Source organism: Mustela putorius, unplaced genomic scaffold (assembly GCF_011764305.1).
Source record: "Mustela putorius furo isolate JIRA1106 unplaced genomic scaffold, ASM1176430v1.1 tig00000083_pilon_pilon_pilon, whole genome shotgun sequence".
Classification (NCBI taxonomy): domain Eukaryota; kingdom Metazoa; phylum Chordata; class Mammalia; order Carnivora; family Mustelidae; genus Mustela; species Mustela putorius.
The window spans coordinates 23213460-23226993 of NW_025421273.1; the positions used below are offsets into that span (position 1 = coordinate 23213460).

Here is a 13534-nt window from a genome sequence, read left to right on the forward strand (position 1 = left end):
TGGGGAGAGCACCTCTCTCTCTCCGTCTGCCTCTGTCTGTCTCTCCCTCACACATACACACACACTACAGTCGGCAAACACCAGTTATTATAAACCACAAGATCATACACTAATAGAACTTTCCATATTTTCTGTTGTGCAAATCACTTCAAATAAGCTAATTAATGGCCCTGAAAGCCCTTTCCCAAAGTGCAAAGTGCTCTAGGAAATGTAAGGTACGCTCGTGATTCATCTCATAATTCATGGCTGTGGGCCCCTAGGTAGATCCAAAGAGAGAGAAGTGGTAGATATATCAAATGAGAAAAAAACACTAGGATAAGTGTAAATATTTTTAATCAGAAGTCAGGAGACTCCCAGCAGATTCACACCACCCAGAAGGCAAAATTCTCAGGTCAACGCTTTCTTCTCAGAAGAAATTCCCTTTCTAGGCTTCTTTTCTCTGCAGGTCTGGCTGAGCATTCTATCAATGAACACTCACCGGGCTATTAGGATCACAGATTCTTTTCCAGCTGTAACTGTCAGTAAGATTCAAGGTAAATTTCAGTGTCAATGTGGATAGTACTGATACAGTGGAATTTCCTTTATTTAACTGGTATATTTTGCATATCAACCATGTGCCCAGGAACACTAGGGGGACAACTACGAACAAGACTAAGAAGGCCTCTGCCTTCACACAGCTCATATTCTATGGAGGACAAGCAGATGCTCCAGAAATAAACTAGAAGCAAGAAAATATCAGCTTGCTATAATTTCTATGAAGAGAATTATCAGGACATGTGATCAAAAGAGAGGTCATTTTAATGGAGGTGATCCAGGAAAACTTCTCTGTGAAGAGGACATTCAGGCTGATCAGGAGAGGACCTACAAAGTGCTGGGACCATGTCTTTCATTGTCACTATCTTCTTTGAGGCATTTAATTGATTACCTGCAAATAAAGCCAATACTGTGCCAAATTCTAAGTCCAATTAGATCTGCAAATACTTCTGTGGGTTATTATAGAGGACTCTGTATATCCATCCTACCACTGAGGGCAAAGGCATTGAGACTTGAAAGAGCTTGGAGAGATAACAGATCCAAAGATGCCCCTTGTGACTGGAATCTGATGGACACGTGGTAGGAGATAAGACTGGACATCTGGAAGGAGCAGATCAATCCATTCTTATATCTAGAGCAAGGAGCTTATTCTAGGTGTAACGGAAAGCTCAAGAGTGATGTGATTGGATTTATGCTGCAAAAATATCACTTTGGCTGCCTTGGGGGAGTAGATTTAAAGGTGGTGAGAAGGAGCAGGGAGCACAATTAGCAAGCCATCTTAATCCTGAAAAGAGAGGATGGGATTGCGACATCACCAGAACAGAGTAGATCCCTCTTCTTCAGAGAGGTCTGTCAAATCTCTAACACCGGGCCTTCTGTTTTCAGTTGGAAGACTAAAATTTCAAACTAGGTGAGTCAAAAGTGGTGGTAAAGTGAGGGCAAATCAGGGCTTCCAAAGGGGAGTGGGGGCCTTTACTGCACACCTGCTTTGGTGTGGGGGGGGGATCACTCAATGGGGGAGTGAGAAGCTGCAACCCCAGGGATGCCCAGGTATGGACTTGGTCTACACATCTCTGAGCTTTACTTTTCTTGTATCCGTTACAGGACAACCAGAATGCATGTGTCTCAGGCTTGGGGTAGATCAAATAAGGAAACCATCTTCTGTCCAATAATGGGCAGGCATTTACGGTAAAGACAAGGGCCTCAATGGGAGCTGAAGTAGACTGCAAGGGTAGGGAGGGAACATCAACCCCCAACAAAGAAAGGCCGAGACACAAGGTGTGGAGATTGCCTCTTAGAAGGTGAGTGGGAAGCCCCTGTGTGTCTTTATTTTCCCTAAGATTCCTCACTGAGTACCTGCAAAGGAAGCCAACACCACTCCAAATTCTAATCCTAATTTAATCTCCTAATCTCATTATTTCTGACAATCAAAACACCATCTTCCCCAGAGCATACCTGAGAAGAGTCAAGCACTGGATGGACACCTAAATATTTTTAAGTAAAAAAATTAAACTTTTAGATGATTATGCATAATAATTCTCTTCAGAGAAGACCACTTCAATGAATACTGAAGACACTCGTTCTTCAATAGAGAGTGTCATTGTGGTTCTTTTCTCTCAGTAACCAGGGTATATTGTCCATCTCTGGCACCATCCGCTGGAATTGCACATGGTCTCTTTTGAAACCAGTCAGGAGTCTAAGAGACAAATAGTTAAATCAAGTTAGGTAGAGTTAGGTAGATGAGGTCATGTTTCCAGCCACTGCCAAAGTCAACCTGTCCTAGGGACAAAAAATGAATTTGTTCACCAAATAAATTTCTACAGGTGAAACTAGAATCCTAGCTAGTATTTCCTATCTCAAGAGAGGTGCTACAGCAGAGAGGTTAACAGCACAACCTCTAAAATTCAACTAGCATCTGTGTGATCTTGGACAATTTACTTAACCCTTTGTTTCCTCAGGAAAAACACAGTTAGTTGTACCTATCTCCTGAGGTGATTGTGAGGATTACATGCGCTGACCTACAACAGGCACTCAACACCACACTCAGCACATAGTGAGCACCCTGTAGATGGTAGCTATTTCCACCCTGACCATCTTTCTTAAGGGCATATCCCCTTTAGCACGTGGACACACCCACAATCTACCCCGTATTAATCTAGCATGGGCCCTCACTGTAAGTTTGTATGTATTCCTTCATCACCAAATTGTAAGCTTCTAGGGGACAGAAAGTGTTTTAATCGTCTCTATATTTCCAGACTCTGGGATTATCATTGTTGAAATATGGCAACTCTTGAAGAAATCACTAAATTTTGTTTTAAGTATTAATAGTTCCCTGTGTCCAGATGCATACTCCTACAATTTAAGCTTTTTTTAAAAAAGCTAGGCTTGAACTGATGAAAGAAAGAAAGAAACAAAGAAAGAGAGAGAGAGGGAGAGAGAGAGAGAGAGAGAGAGCGGGATGAAGGAAGAGATAGGGAGGAAGAGAGGGAGAGAGAAAGGGAGAAAGAGAGAGAGAGAACAATATCTTTGTCAGAAAATGACAAAGGTCTATGTAATATCTACGTCGTCAGTTGAACATTCCTTAAAGCTGTTTTCTGACACTTCAAAAAAGAGATTGTTTTCTGAGATCAATTGTATTTTGAGACCCACCAACCAAACCCAAATAAGTTTATGAATCTTGTTTTTGACAATGGATAAAGTTGGATATTTAGAGTTGTTTGTTTTATGTTTTGTTTGCTTGTTCAGAAAGGAGGTGCTCTGTGTTCCTCATGAAAAATGAGTTACTGTGGACAAATGTAATAAAAGGAGATTTATAGCCCTGTTCTCCATACAATTTAAATTAATTTCTTTCTGAAACCCAAACAAAAAGCTAAATGCATAACAAATGCATACGGGTTTTAAATCCTATATCATAATTTACACACCAAAAAGGAAGAAATTTAAATGTGCATTGATTTTTAGACTGATAAGAATCAGTGTTGACTGTGAGTTGAGAGATTTTTTTTTTTCTTCTTGGCCTCCTCCTAATAGTTAGTTTGCAGCAATTTTTAATTAAAAACAGTTCCCATAGTAAGAACATGGGGGAAAAAAGACGTCAGGAAAATAAAATCGGTACGAGAGTCCTGCAATTTGTTTTCTGAGGTCATGTAGAGATTTTGAAAAATAAGAGAGTTTGGAAGTTCTCATTTTTAGAACTGCACTTTTGGTTTCATTTAACATTTTCAAAACAGCTTTCCTTACCACTACCAACGCCCCCTCCCCCCACTCCTCACAACCCCCTTCGGAAAAACTTGGAAAGTTCTCTGTTTAAACACTGAAAATCATTCATAAGACGCAGAGTAACAGCAGCATTTTTCTTTCTAAATTTCTAGGAAAAAAAAAAATCCAAGTTATCACAAAACATTTCTGATGTTTTTCCACCTATCCAAAATACCTAATCTCATTTTAACTAGACTCCGTCTGAACATCATGGATACTAAGCTACCCCATGAATAAACATGATGTTACAACGTGAAACCCGGTGACTGAAGTATATAAAAATGTAACTGAAAGAGAAGAATGAGAGCCCCCCACCCCCTCCCACGCCCTCCCCAGGGAGCTGCAGAGTTGAGCAAGGAGGGGTGCAGGCAGCAGATTTAAATTTCAAGGTCTTCAAACATTTTTCGCGTTCATATTAAATCCTGTAAAACCAAAAACTGTAATTCTAATAAAAACCTTGTGTGTGTGGCTTCCAATTGTAATCACAGTTTTCTCTTTTGGAGTGGGATGTGTAATGTTGATAAAAGAAGAAAAAAAACCCTCGAAACAGAAGAAATACATAATGGAACCCACACTTTCCTGGAGTTTGTGGTGTTTTATTAAAATTAGAGTATTGCCAACAGGAAAAATACATATATACTTAAAAACAGCTTTGTTGCAATGGAGACATGTTGGGTCATTTGAGGAAAAAGAAAGGTACAGAAAAGTTAAGCTACAAGAATGAAGATTTTTGTAACTTGATAAACTTTCTTAAATCCTATAGTAATGCAACAGTGAAATCCTCTCTCTAAAAATGAAGGTCACTATGATGTGTCCCATATTTTAACTATTTTTTTCATTTCACAGACCTCAGGAAATGAAAAAAAAATACTATTTACTGTTAACTAATTACTGAAGCTTTTTAAAGAGCAAATTCTGATATCCGTAGACCACGTTTTCATAGGCTATCTGCATTCTGCGTGATATGCTAAACTCTCTAACTGTGCAATTGTGTGCTTCCCAGATACATTTGGGACAGCAAGACCATTCAAATACAAATATTTTGGAAGATGTCGGGTAAATCATGGTAGCATACACAACGGAAAATGCCATCCCCTTCCTCCTGCCTGGGAATTACAGTGACCAATAGTGACGCAAACCTCAGAGTTTCTCTTAATTTCATTTAAAAGGTTGAGGGGGGAGGACACCCACACATTTCTTTATGGAATTCCACTGAGATTCTATGTTGCAAATAAATTGTATTTCCCAGAACAGCCAATAGCATTTAAAACATATTTTTTGTTGTTTCTGTTCGCTTTGTTATACAATTCATGTTCCTTTAAAAAGGTCCTGTAATCTCTAAGACACTTGCTTTCCTTTGCCACAGAGATTTGGTACACAAATCACCTCACGGATAAATTAATGGTGGAGAAGGTGGGGATGAGCACTTTTAGGAGAACAGGACGCTGATGCCCAAAGCAGCTTCGGGGCACATCAGGGCCCTAGAGGCACTGGGATTGTGTTAATTCCAGCGACATAGTTCTCGAACTCTCTCTCCTCTTCCATCTACGGGTTCACTGATTGGCAAGTTAACAATTGTTTACTGAGTACCTACTTTGTCCCAGAACTGAGAGCTCCAAGCGTTACTTTAAACAAGACTGGCAAAGTCTCTTCTTCAGCTTTTTCTCCACTTTGACTTCACTGTTTCAGTACTACTTGTGAGTTCAAATTGAACACCATTAAGCACAGAAGTGATGTCTGTGCGCCTCGTGCTGGTTCATAATACTTTCTTGTACGAAAGAAAACCAAACCCAGGACGTTTGCAGCATCTGAAATTTTTAAGACTCTTAGGAGTCTCGTGAGGTAATTTTCAGATGAGGAACCATGATCTATGCCAAATAGTTTCAGGAAGTGACAGAAACAAGAAAGGAACAAGATTAACTCCCAATCCCATGCTCTTTAAATTCTTACCACCCAGCTTCTGAAGGACTTTGATTTAGGTGGAAGAAATGCAGCAATCGCAGGAGAACATCCCTGGGATCATCTATAGGAGAATAGGTAAGCCCCGCGGTTCTTGACCAGGTTCTTTCCTTTCCATAAATAAGGAGGTTTCTAGGAAATTTCTATGAACTTGACTACAATTTATTCATCAACACCGATCTACAACAATTTCTTTCTAGCCAAGTCTATGTTCAAATAGAAACGGGGACTTCCCAGTATTACCCGAATTGTGTATGCACGCGCGCGCGCGCGTGTGTGTGTGTGTGTGTGTGTGTGTGTGTTATTAGGAATCAATGAAATAATACAATGTAGTACAGGATCAGGAACCAGAAGACAGGAGAAAGAAGTGAGTGTCTCTTCCCCAAATGACTGAACACCTTGGTTAAGTTGCAAAAGTCACTCAACAATCTATTTGGTTTCGTGTGTGAATAACCTCTTAACTCTTTCCTGACTATTATTATATTTTGTTTCAACCATCTCTAAAACTCAGAACAACTTTATCGTCAATAACCATCATGGAAGGCACAATATAACTTCTTCATAAGAAGTTTTTTGTCTAAATATTTTATTTTCCAACTACAGACTATGATCAAAATTTAATATTCAATATTAATATTTAAATATCATAAGAGAAATTATTTTATTCTCTCCTCTGTTTCACAAGAAATGAAAACAAAATTTATGGCCTTTGGGTTCATGACATCATTTACTGCTTGGCAAAGAGAAAAGAAGTGTCAGGGCAATTATTTGGATAATTGTAAAAAAGATCTAATTAAGGAGGGGGAAAGGTTCGGGGTTGGCTCTAGAACATACCAGAAAACACTTCACGGTGATTTTTTTGTCACGGTCAGAGAGGTTTTAAAAAATCTTTAAGATTTGTCAGAGCAAGCTTTTCTCTCTAGTTTCTTGAGCTAGGAAGCTGTTTGCGTTTTTTTCTTTTCTTTTTTTTTTCCTACTCAGAGAAAAATCTTGAAAAGTAATACCCCATAATCCAAAAGGTAGGAGTTCCTGAGTTCAGCTCTCACAAAAGATAATGTGGCTTTTTTAAGGAAACATACTAGGAATAGGGGACTTTTCAAAGGTTTTCTCTCAAATGGGAAACAAATGTGGGACCTTTCTGCATCTGCAGATTTTCGTGAGGGCCAGGACAGGGAAGTGCCCACATCATCTCTCTCTGAACAGGGCAAGTGATAACTTAGGAGCACAGGGGGAACACAGATAGGAGGGAAATCTGCCTGTTCTCCTGACCAAAGAGGATGGCAGAAAAACCTCATTCCACAACTTCCCAGAAACTTTCTAAAACGTAAGCTGGATGCGGGTTATTTTTAAATCCTGTTGCTGTTCAAGAACTGAGCCCTAATGGCCCTTGTTCTCTTGTTTTCAACCAAGTATATTTTTAAGACCTTCTTTAACCCCAGATTTGTATTGCAATGACTGTGTGTCGAAACTATAAGACATTTTCTATCCCCTGAATTCTGATAAGCAGGCTATGACAACCAACAGTTTCTGCAAGAATTGAAGAATCCCACAGATAGTTTCAAAAAACTGAATGAAATATACAAACTGTAACATACACAACAACAACACACAAGAGTATCATTTACTGCCAACAGGTCACCATCCTAAGCAAAACAGGGTTTACACTTCTGTAAAAGCTACTGGCTTCTGGGGAAGCAACAGGATCATCGATTATATTTAACTTCTATGATGTATTAACATATAAAGAAAATAGCAGTCCTAAAGGCACAACCCAGTTTAAAAAATAATAATAATAATAATCAGCCCTTGTCCAGCAGTTAGCCAATCAGAAAGCAGGTCACATCTTGTTAGCTGTATTAAATACATTAGGCATCATGAATTCTCCATGGCTCTGTTGACAATTTAAGCAAGTGTGTTTTATTTTATCATACAACACTAATTGAGTCTTTTCCAGAGCTGAGAGTCAGTCTGCAATCTAAAATTCCAACAAAGCTATTCCCTTAAAGCTCTTTGCCATCAGCCCTCTGGGTATTTGCACTCTGGCAGAGAAGACGGGAGTCCCAGCGATTCCTACTTCCTAAAGTGACTTTGGTGCACCTATAACAAACTCCTTCTCAGAACACTTCAACACAAAGCCCCAACTTGCAAGCAAATGAACAGCCCAGCAGCAGGACCCGCCAGCCTAGCTAGCACAGAGAAAAAGTCAACTGGCATTAAATATTTAAATTGCAGGAGGCAGTCTGGAGTTTTGCATTTACAAAGTTCTGAAAGTCCTGTTCTCTGCTCCCAGAGTTACTGGCCGAGAAGGCAGAGGCTCGTTCCCTCTTTCAGGCACAAGATTACAAATATGCAAAACTCGAACTGACTTGAATGCAGAGCCAGCTCCCGGTGGAAGGTAGAGCTCCTTGGGAGACACTCCCATCAGCGATAAGAGAAAGTCGAGAACCCCCTTGCCCCAAGCAACTGGTTTCTGAATTTAACATGGAAATACACAAACAATGTGTCCCTCCAGGGCTAGTTCTGAAAAGTGTAGGGGGTTACCCTTCTGCCCCCTCCACCTCGATTTTGATGACTTTGAAAAGCAAATGCAGGTCAAAGCAGACTTCCTTGGGGGGGGGATTTGTTAAAAATTTATTTTGCCAGATGCAAATGATTCCCCAAATCCCTGGGAATTATATCTCACGAAACACCAACGGGACCGACTCAGAGCCTGCAAGCCCCAGAGTTCGGGAAGAACAGCCTATCTGGAGACCAGGCAGGCGAATCAAGTGCTGGGTTGTCTATTTCAAGATTCCGGCAGAAACTGTCCCCAGCTCCAAGAGTTGCTGTGCCTGGAAACCCAGCGTTCAAACTAGTGGATTCATCCTGGCGCTCATTTCCACGTACGTGGTAGTATCTAGTGGGACACTTCCCACAGAATTCAGCCAGCAACCCAGGAAAAGCCCATGCCCAGTTTAAAAAAAAAAAAAAAAAAAGACGCAAACACACACCCAAGGTTGAAGTACTTACCTCTGTGCGAGACTGCAGTCTCTTGTTCATCTCATAGATTCGGTACTCTGGCTGTACCATGTATGGTGTATGTCTCCTATAAAATGGGCCGAAAGGAGAAGAATAGAAGGGGTCATGTGGTGTGCTGGACATCTTGCCTGCTTGTCGAAAATCAAGCTAAACAGAGTATCAGTAACGTCCATGCAGAGCACATGGGCTGTGTTCCTCACAGTACAAAGTAGACGCACGCACACGCTCACACACACACACACACAGAGGCAGGCAGGCAGGCAGGCTGAACACACTGGCTGGGAACTGCTGTTGGAGCCCTCTATAGCGGGAGAGGGAGCGAGCGAGAGAGGAGGGAGGAAGGGAGGGAGGGAGCTCGGGAAAGGAGGGAGAGGGAGAGAGCAGGAGCTTCAGAGAGGAAGGGAGGTTGGGAGGGAGGGAAGGAGGGAGGGAGGGGGAGAATGAGAGAGAGAGAGAGAATGAGAGAGAGAGAGAGAGAGAGAGAGAAGCTGGATAGCTTTAGGCACCACTGCTTGTTTTTAAAGAAGCAGTTTGTGGAGAGGTCATTTCCTGTCCACACTGTAGACTAGTTCAAAAATATAATTCTCCTCACAGTCTGACAGAAGTCTAAGGTTTGGTTTTAATTTTTTTTCTCCAGCCAGGACCCTTCACAGCCTGATTTCTAAGCTTGTTAGCATCTAGGTGGTTTAACCGCGGTTAGCATCTAGGTGGTTTAACCCCTGACAGACACACTGTTGTAGTGGATCAGAAATGTGATTACTACCAAATACAGAAACACTGCACGGGGTCCCTGGTATTAGAGCTGGTGATTCACTCGCATGCCAAGGTTTCCCTCTGCACTCATCTCCGCTATATAGTTTTGGTTTTCCTTGCTGGTGTTCCAAAGGCTTGTTACAGCCTTTGCATTTCACCCACTCCTCACCCCCTGCACCCCCACAATCAATCCTGTTCCCAGCCCCCCTCCTTATTCTCCCAAGGCTTCACTCAAGCAGGTTTAAGGGGGCCTGGGTTCAGGTTACAGAGGGTTTTCAGGTAAAAACAATCATTCAGAATGTGGAATCCCTAAGATCTATCCATGGAGCAAGGGTTGTTTTTTGGGTTGTTTTGTTTGTTTGTTTGTTTTGTTTGTTTTTCCCCTTCTTGAAAAGAAAAAAAAAATACAAACAAAAAAAAACCCAAAAAACAAAAAACCTACTCCCAAAGCCACCCTCCAAATAAGATAGGAAAAGCAAGAAGGAAAAAACTCCTCCAAAAAATGACCATGGAAAATTTGGTTGAGTAGGAAATTACAGATAATTGAATGGCTCATCCCCAAATAATACGTCCAACTCTGATGCAGGCAAGGTCTTTATTTTCCAAGATTGGTCAAGAACATAAATCTTTTCGCAACTGAGGTATATGATAACTGGAAGAAAATCTGCACAGCTCAGGGAAGGGTAAGGCTCTCTACGGAGAATTAAATGATCTATATGACAATCAAATTCCACTGGAACCAATGATAACCAGACATATACCCTTAAACAAAGCCCAGACACAAAAAATGTAAATGTATTGAGCTAATACCTAGTGAGGTCTGTGGTATTAAGAAAAGAAAGCAGAGACCACCAAAAAGGGTGATGTATGCAAGACCTGAATGTAAATGCATGCAAATGAGACATTTCTTCTTTTTAATAAGCAGATTAATTAACTTTCTGCCCCAATCATGGCTTGGGGTATCTCCAAGTCACTAGCCAACGGGGGATAAGGTATTGCTAATTCTGTAATTTACACTCTTAAGAATACTCAGGGGTAGAAATACCCCCAAATTGTTGTCTTGCTCAGTCCCTTTCCGTGATTGTCTGAAATGTTTGCAGAGTCCACCCCAAACTTCCAGTGCAACCCAACACAGTAATGTCCCTTGCCAGGATGAGATTAGGGGAGGCCTTACACTAAGGTTGCTTGGAACTTGTTTGAGAAGACCCCAGGGCAGGCCAGCATGCTTGGTTTCAGGTTTCATTACAAATCCAAAAGCTGGACTAAATTTGCTGCAAGGTTTCTCAAAACACACAACCTTCTAAAGACAGGATTTCAAACAAATTTGGCTTGATTTATGTTTTGGAATGATGGCCACTGCAAAATCTAACAGCTTCTTGCGTGTACATCCTAAACTAAAGAATTTCCAAGAGTTTAGTGCCTGCCTGAGTTTGTGTTTACGTGGCTGGTTTCGGAAGAAGAAGCAAAGTCACACCTCACAGGCACGTACAGCCCTATATTGATCAAAAAAAGGGAAAAACTTGAAAATCCATTTAGGGAACTCCTTTCTAATAAGGTTAAATTTTACTCTCATTAATTCTTGCAGACAATTCCAAGTTATAATTGGAACTACTGCTTCCTGTTAATATCTAAAGACTCCAAATTCAGAAGTATCTGAAAGTTTATCATGCTTGAGCCACATAGGTTTTCATCTCTACTACTTCAGGAGTCTCCAAACTGGTCTCCCCGTTCAGATCCACCATCTTATACTTCGTCTTTATTATAATCAGAATGTTGATTGCAGAAAAGAAAAGCTGATCTTGCCCCACATTTTCCCTTCAGTGTTTCCCTGCCCCAGGAAGACAATGTCCATGCTCCTTGGCATGACAGACAGAGCTCCTTAAGACCTATGCTCATGCGGGCCCTCCCTGTCTCTCTGTCTCTATCACACATATACATACACACACCTCATTTATTTGTTTGTTACACTTGGTCTTCCTAAAGTTACAATCTTGTTTCATGCATGCACACCTTCACACTTTCATCCTTTGTCTCCCTGCAAACTCTTACTCATCTTTCTGCCCAGTTAAATTGTCTCCTCTCCTATGAATATTTTCATTATTCCTTCATTAATGCATTTATTCCAGTTAGTGTATCCACAGCAGAAGGGGGCACGGACCATAGCACTGACCAGAACACTTTGCAACCCCTGGTTCCGCCACTTCTCTGCCCTGTAAACTTGAGCCAGTGACTTCATCTCTCTGTGATCCTGTCACCCCATTTTTAAACTGGAGACAGAGAAAGTGACAATACATAAGATCATTGCAAAGGATTAGATGAAATAAGGCACTACAATGTATTAGAATCCACATGTATAAATTCTCAAAAAATATTATTCTTATTAGGTACCTATTACATGCTTAAGCACTAGGGAACATTAGGAGGTCAAGGCAGATAGCAGGTATGCCTCCTGCCTTCCTTTCCCTTGTAGTCCACTCAGGGTAAGAGGAGAGACAGTGTAGGAGAACAAAAAGACTTCGGGAACATGATTTCGAACTGTAGTGTGTGCTGTGAAGGAAATACAATAGTTCCCCCTTATCCAAAGCCCCCCAGGGGATGCTTAAAACCGCCATTTGTACCCAAGGGTATGTATACTATGTTTTTTCCTCTACGCATATCTCTGATAGAGTTTAATTCAACAGTTAGGCACAGTAAAAGATGAACAACAATAACTAATAATAAAATAGAACAATTATAATACTATGCTGTAATAGAAGTTATGTGACTATAGTCTCTCTCTCTCTCAGAATCTTACTGTACTGTATTCTTACTTACTTACTTACTTACTTACTTACTGTACTGCATCACCCCTCTTATCATGATGTGGGATGATAGAACGCCTGCGTGTTGAGAGGAAAGGAGGTGAATGACATAGGTATTGTGACGTAGTGCTGGCCTGCCACGGACGTTCTGATCATTTCATCAGGAGGAGCATCTGCTCACAGCTCACAGCTGACCGCTAGTCATTGAAGCTGCAGAAAGCAAAACCATGAAGAAGGGGGGTGGCAGGGACTGCTGTAAATAAAAGCAAGAGATGGAAAATGATGTCCCCATTTGGGTCAACACTGTGTCTTCTGTATTCTTCCACAGGAGAATTTACATGTAAATGTATTAATTGCTATCATTTATTAAGCCCTTACTTATGTGGGAGGCTCTGGGCTGAGTGGTTTACACAAATATTCTTTACTGATCTTGCAATAAAGTTATGAGATCGATTCAACCACACTCTCCATTTTACAGATATGGAGACTGGGGCTTCAAGAGGTTATGAACCTTCTTCAAGGTTATAAAACTAGTAAGTGATAGGGACAAGACTCTTCTGCATTTCGCTGCTGGAAGCCCAGGTCCATCTTCAGCATAGGGCATCTCTGCTCTTTGACCCAAGTGGCTGGTGTGGTCCTGAGTCCACAGTAGGTACTCAAACCATACACACCTAACTAAATGGAAGAAAAGACAAAAGGATGTAATGTCTTCCATTACCTAGATTTTATTCTTTGTCCTGCTCAATTTCAGCATCTGTTGTCCCCCTCCCCCACTTCTATCCATTCTCCCTGAAGCCTTGTCAAGCTACTCCTACTTTTCTGTCCCAAATTTTCCAGAACATATTCCCAAAATTGCCCAGTTAAGTCTTTAATGCTTTGCACAATTAGGTCACCTGGCTGGTTTTACCAGTTCCCTGTTTCTGGAGGGACCCGCTAAGACTCACTTCACTCTGGCCCAGGGCTGAGCATGATAAGTGAGAGAAATGATGTACTCATTTTAAGGCTGCAAATCAACTCCTTTGGGAAACCATAGGGAAATCCAATAAGCAGCGTTTGTCTACCATAGAAGAATGAACAAAACTAACCCCTGGTGTGACACTTGTACCACCCTCAAAGACTGAGCCATGAGTTCACATATAATTTTGCATGTTGAGATTGAATAAGCTCTAAAAGTCCTCACACAGACGTTCAAAGTGACTGAAAAGCTGGCC

General features: G+C 41.1%; 1 protein-coding gene and 1 long non-coding RNA gene across 11 annotated transcripts in view; one reads left to right on the forward strand and one right to left on the reverse strand.

The window, feature by feature from the left end:
- Positions 1 to 9165, reverse strand: part of LDB2 (LIM domain binding 2) — a 373888-nt gene extending 364723 nt beyond the window's left edge. For 8 of the 10 annotated variants that reach the window (XM_045075893.1, XM_004773398.3, XM_004773400.3 and 5 more), the window contains exon 1: positions 8761 to 9165. In XM_045075893.1, the coding sequence (XP_044931828.1) occupies positions 8761 to 8892 (132 nt within the window). In that variant the 5' untranslated portion in view covers positions 8893 to 9165. The remainder of the gene's footprint in view (positions 1 to 8760) is intronic. The other 2 variants (XM_004773397.3, XM_004773396.3) reach the window with 1 other exon arrangement.
- The window catches only part of LOC106003818, a 67622-nt gene continuing 59531 nt past the window's right edge, over positions 5444 to 13534 (forward strand). Inside the window, exon 1 of the long non-coding RNA XR_001176530.2 lies at positions 5444 to 5829. This is a non-coding gene — a long non-coding RNA (uncharacterized LOC106003818). The remainder of the gene's footprint in view (positions 5830 to 13534) is intronic.